This window comes from Panicum virgatum, chromosome 3N (genome assembly GCF_016808335.1).
Source record: "Panicum virgatum strain AP13 chromosome 3N, P.virgatum_v5, whole genome shotgun sequence".
NCBI lineage: Eukaryota > Viridiplantae > Streptophyta > Magnoliopsida > Poales > Poaceae > Panicum > Panicum virgatum.
In genome coordinates, this window is record NC_053147.1 from 7,904,840 (window position 1) to 7,910,839 (window position 6,000).

Here is a 6,000-nt window from a genome sequence, read left to right on the forward strand (position 1 = left end):
TTGCAACGGGTTCTTCCATGCCACTGCATGTGTGATGTGTGTTTCATTATCGTTGTATTATGATGTAAAATTTGATGGTTCACATTATGTAATGCATTTCTTAGTTCTTATTTCTTATCGTTATATTAATTAAATGTGTGCTTTTTAGTATTCTAGTGACATATTTATACTTCGATGCTCCATTACGACTAAGTACGATTCAAACTCGACATTATGTACATGTCCAGTGAATGCAAGTTAGGTACGAGACATACATACAAGCATAATACAACATTAACAATACTAAATGCGAATACATCTTAAACCGATGAACATCATATGTTATAGATCATGGCATGAAATCATCTAGGTCGTCATCCCAGTTGACAGATGGTGGTGCTGCAGGTGGTGTAGTATGGCTCGACAAACCTTTTGGCTTTCCCTTTCTCTCTTTTCTGGATCTACGTTCATGTACAGGGGGAGGAACATCATGTGTTGGAGGCCATGGTTTGGGGGGCATGAAGTCATCCATGTCGTCATCCCAGTTAACACAAGTTTGTGCTGCAGGTGGTGCAACATGACTTGACGAACCTCTTGCCTTTCCCTTTGTCTCCTTTCTGATTCTAGGTTCATGTACAGGGGGGAACATCATGTGTTGGAGGCCATGGTTTGGAGGGCATGAAGTCATCCATGTCGTCATCCCAGTTAACACAAGTTTGTGCTGCAGGTGGTGCAACATGACTTGACGAACCTCCGGGTCCAGTTTGCGGAGTACTATCACCCGAAGATCTTATCCGCCTCCTTCGTCTAGTTTGCAGCATAAGTCCACCATCGAAGATACATACCAATTTACGGAAATTTGGTATTGTTTTGTTAATCAACTCCGTGTCCTCGGGGTAATCCTAGCATATAATTAAAAAACAATGTTACTGTTTCATAAATATGGATTTGAAATGACGAACGGGATTACAACCGAATGAGAGTTACCTTAATGTGCATCTCATACACCTCTGGCCGCATCCATATCTTACAAGAACTTTGTAAGAATCCAATGATATTAGGATGATTCGCTAGTTCACATACTCTCATGTATATCTTCCGACGTTCTAGCAGGTGTCCCTTTACATCATGCGTCGTAATACCTCGAAATAATGTGAAATCTTTAAACTCTACTACTTTGGACAACACCATCTCTATCGTACCATCCGCTAACGGATCCAACTTCTTACTGATAATAAGATGGGTCATGATATCAAGTATTATACTAGATTTTTCTTCGGCCCATGAAAATCCTCCACAATTGGAGGCAGCCATTGCCTTATGCTGCAATATCAATAAGGTACTTTCATAATTCTATTCTAATTCATAATTAATTTAAAAACAAGTCTGTAATAGTACTGAAATTGTAATACTAAACGAGTGTTCTAAAGCACCAAATCTAATTCAGCTAATCCGCTAATTAAATTAAATTTTTATACAATATCAATGGATTCATACGGAAGTTACCGGTAGACCACAAGTACGCAATTCGGCAGAGCTTCGCCGCTTTTCTTCTCCTCACCCCTCTCTTTTTTCTTGAATTTTTAGGCTCAAATGACAAAGGGGATGGCGGCATATGGCGGCCAGGGCTTATATAGGGGGAGGGGACCCTGTCGCCCCCCCCCCCAACGGGCGACAGGGGCCTGTCGCCCCTGGGGTGGGCGACAGGCCCCTGTCGCCCGTTGGGTGGGCGACAGGCCCCTTTTTTTTGTCAGGGACCTCGTTGCGAATTTGAAGAAAAAATATTACACTTAGGGCCTGTCGCCCTATGGGGGGCGACCGGGGGATATTTTTGAAATATTTCAAAACGGACATATATTTTTGAAATTTTTATTTTTTAAAAATATAAAAAAGAAAAAACGGCTATGCACAGTAGTATAGGCGTACAGCACCAGGCAACAAGTAGGCCCACATGGCAGGCTCACAAACCGGAAAGACTATGCATCGCTCGTGCTACAAATTTTGTATCCATCGCCTGAAAGAGCAAAGTAGTCTCGGTGGAGCGAATCGGCCCAACATAGAAATTATAGTTCTGACATACTAACTGGGCTGCCTATCGTGATTACATACGTGAGTTAGGCAATATGCAACTAGCGACCTATTAGCCGCAGCAGCATGTGGCCGCTGGCCGCGTGATTAACACACATGGTGTTTGCTACCCAAAAGCTGAGGTGCATCTTTTTATTACTGTTTTTCTTTTCTTTCGTCTATTTCTTTTGGGTTCTAATTTTCCTTTTTTTTCTTTTTTCTTTCTATTTTATTTTTCTTTTTCCTTTGTATATTAACTTCTTTTAGTTGAACACAGTAGCTCATGTGGTGCTGGATGATGGGATTCTTGTTACTAACGTTGTGGGTCCAATACAACCTGCTAGGTTGCTACGGGGTTTGCTTCCTAATGTTTCTGCTAGCGGACTAGTGAGTAGTTAGGATGGCAGAGAGACAGTACAACTCTTTGTACTATATATTCATACCACTAGATTTTTATGTACAATTTTCTTTCCATTGTTATTTTCTTTTTCTCATTCTATTATTTTATTCTAAGCCTACATTTATAAAAATTATGTTTTTTCTCCATTTATTTATACTTATTTGCTTTTTGTATTCTTATCTTAATTTATCCTTTTCCTTTTAAACTAGTTTTTACTTTTTTCTTCTTGTGTATTCTTATTCTATTCTATATTTTCTTTCTTTGATTTTGTTTCATTCTTTTTACCTATTCTTCTTATATTTCTTTGATATGTTTCTTTTACTCTCTGTCATAATATAAAAGTTCGAGGCGTATAATTTATTTGTTCACTCTATAGATTAAATTGTTCTGCCATGTTAGCTCATTTGTTCGTGATGTTTAATATTTTGTTCATTCTACATTATTATTTGTTCGTTATGTGTAAAAAATTTGTTCGTAAAAATAATTATTTGTTCGTGTTGTTAAATTATTTGTTCCCAGTATTCGAAACTAATTATTTAGTATTAAAGAAAATGATTTTTTTAAAATATTGTGCAAATATAGGCAAGTGTGGTCTTATTTTGAAGATCTTGTCATGAAAAAGATAATGATGAAATCCAAATTTAATATAGATGCTCGGTTTAATATTTATAGTTTTTTTTATTTTCCAAATCTGTGTGCATGTGGCTGACGTGAGCATCGTATCTTTTCCTGCATGCATGTATCCTTTGATATTGTGCAAATATAGGCAAGTGTGGTCTTATTTTGAAGATCTTGTCATGAAAAAGATAATGATGAAATCCAAATTTAATATAGATGCTCGGTTTAATATTTATAGCTTTTTTTATTTTCCAAATCTGTGTGCATGTGGCTGACGTGAGCATCGTATCTTTTCCTGCATGCATGTATCCTTTGATTAGCTGGCAATATACCCATCACAATAGTTAAACCATCTAATGGGCCGGCCCAAATCAATACTCTACAAAATAATTACTGTTGGAGCCCTTCAGGTCATGGGTTGTGAAACCATCACCCGAAGTGATGCATAGTCGCGCCCCTCACGAACCGTCGTCCATCTTCTGTTCTCGGTCAGGATTCATATAGGCCGCCGCCATCGAAGCACCGACGTGGTCACGTGGAGATAAGTGATGCAGACGATCCAGCCATCCATATTTAAGGCCGCAGGATTGCAGGAAATACTAATCTTTGTACTGTCTTTGCGTCTAGATCCGTGGTGGATCTTTCTGAGCATACTAGCGAATCTTACGCTTTGGTGATACTTTGTTTTAGTCCAAAAATATACTAACTTTTGAATAGTACAAATGCATAATTTTAGCCCTAAATACCTACCTGCACATAAAAGAATTAGCTAGCTAGTAGATATTTTTAAAACATAGTTCATGATGAAACAAGGAGAAATATCAAATTGAAGCATACGACTTGCGCTAAAGGGGCCTAATTTACTCAACAAGCAAATCCGTATTAGGTTGATTGTACAATGGAACTTGAGGCAAAAGTCAACACACACACACACACACACAGAGAGAGAGAGAGAGAGAGAGAGAGAGAGAGAGAGAGAGAGAGAGAGAGAGAGAGCTGTAGATGGCAAGGAGTTGGAGGTTGGGATTGGGGGGACCATCATGACAAGGAACATTCCATTTCACCATACACTTGATCTCCATCTCCCACCAGTTAATGAGCTCTGCAAAGCCTCGCGAGCTACCATGCTGAAAGCTCCACAAGCTGCAACATCTCATACTGGCTTTCTGCATGCCTAGCTACACACGTACGTACGGTTTCATTCCATAACTCACTAAGCAATCAATGCACATCATATCCCGGCCTCTTCTACTCTAGCCCGGCTACTATCCAGTCCAGTAGACGTGCACTAATCTCTAAGTACATCCTCTCTAATCAAACGCAAAAGAAATAATGAAGAAGACGACGACGACGACATAGCTATATGGAGATAGAGACGGCTAATATAGTACTAATGAAGAAGATCATGTCAGTGTACTACTGCATGACATGACAGATTAATTATGTCGAGTAAGGTCGCTAGCTAGCTTGATCGCCGCAGCTAATGCTTGATCAGGCCACGTCGTGCTGCTCTTCCTTAAGCCCGCCGGGGAAGAGGTCCAGCGTCTTGAGCGGGCGGCAGAAGGCCGCCACCGGCGGCGCCACCTCGAACCCCGGCAGCCCCATGTCGACGGCGGCGGCGGAGCTCACCACTTCATCAAGCGCCACGCCGAAGTTGTCCAGCTTCCCCAGCGTGTACTCCGGCCGGCCGATCGCCTCCACCGGCGCGATACCTTCGCCTCCGGCCTGCACGTTGTAAAAGACATCGTCGTTGCATGGACGGGTCAGGTAAAGATCGAAGCTTTATTTGAACTCCAGCCTGACTAGCTACCTGAGCTACCTGCTGATAGTGGAATAGTTGGGTGGGCGACGGGGGAGTGGCGGCGCCGGCGCATCTTCTCGCTGGAGCAGCCGCAGAGAAGGCCGCCGTGGCGGGGTAGTAGTAACCGTAGGCTGCAGCCGCCGCCGCCGCCGCCGCCGCCGCCGCCGCAGCGGCTGGGGTGGGCGACGTCGGGGAGAGCAGCTGGCCGGCGGCAGCCTGGTCGAAGACGCTGCAGCCGTAGGGCGCGGCCGGCGGCGCGGCGAGGAAGCCGTGGCCGTGGCCGTGGTGCGCCGCCGCGTAGTACTGCGCGCAGGAGAGGAGGTGGTGGCTCATGCAGAGCCTGCGGCGGAGCTTCTGGCGGTCCCGGGCCTTGTGGTTCTGGAACCAGTAGAAGACGTTCTTGCCCTCGATGCGGCCGTAGCAGGCGAGGTGCGCCGTGATCTGCTGGATCTGCGACGAGCTGGGCGTGCGCAGGCCGCCTCGGTACATCTCCTCCAGGATCATCAGCTGCTCCGGCGTCGGGCACCACCGCGTCGACCCCGCCACCACCGGCTCCTGCGGCTGGTCCTGCTGCGACGGCATGTCGTCGTCTACTCTAGCCAACTACGTACTAGGCTCTCTAGCTACTATACTAGGAATCTTGCTGTGGCTTTGACTATTGGCCGGTGTGATCGATCAGTTTGGCTTGTTGCTGTTAAGCTCGTGGTTGGTTGTTGGTTGGCTGGGCGTGGAGAGACAAAAGGGGTACTAAGAGGGAGGAGAAGAAGCAGATCGGCGGGAGGAGAAGAAGCAGATCGGCGGGTGGAGAGAGTTTGTTGAGGACTGAGGAAGAGGATGAAACGAACGAAGCATATAATGGAGGCCATTGCTTCCTTCCTGTCTGCCGTATATATAATGGGTGCCGACGACACTACACATACACTTACACATGCATGCACACCACCACCACCACCACCATCGAGTTCAGACATGAGAGAGAGGGAGAGAGAGAACAGTACTAGCAGTGGCTTTTTATTGAGAGAGAGAGAGAGAGAGAGAGAGAGAGAGAGAGAGAGAGATGTGGCGATGGCATATGCAAAGCAAAGCGGCCTGTGTGTGCTGTGGTACTGTTCATAGGTAGCTCGCGGGTCTTCTC

At 44.6% G+C, this 6,000-nt stretch overlaps 1 protein-coding gene across 1 annotated transcript; it reads right to left on the reverse strand.

The window, feature by feature from the left end:
- Positions 1-4,096: 4,096 nt before the first annotated feature.
- LOC120664085 (putative WUSCHEL-related homeobox 2) lies at positions 4,097-5,718 on the reverse strand. The gene is made up of 2 exons (XM_039943086.1): positions 4,884-5,718; positions 4,097-4,789 (listed from the first exon to the last, which is right to left on the reverse strand). The coding sequence occupies exons 1-2, from the start codon at positions 5,445-5,447 to the stop codon at positions 4,556-4,558; spliced, it is 798 nt and encodes a 265-aa protein (XP_039799020.1). The 5' UTR covers positions 5,448-5,718; the 3' UTR covers positions 4,097-4,555.
- Positions 5,719-6,000: the final 282 nt, after the last annotated feature.

Bases quoted from the DNA above. Each gene is read 5' to 3' on its own strand.
- LOC120664085 (XM_039943086.1), bottom strand. From the start codon at position 5,447: ATGCCGTCGCAGCAGGACCAGCCGCAGGAGCCGGTGGTGGCGGGGTCG. The intron at 4,790-4,883 runs GTAGCTCAGGTA...TACAACGTGCAG, and splicing joins AACTATTCCACTATCAGCAG to GCCGGAGGCGAAGGTATCGC.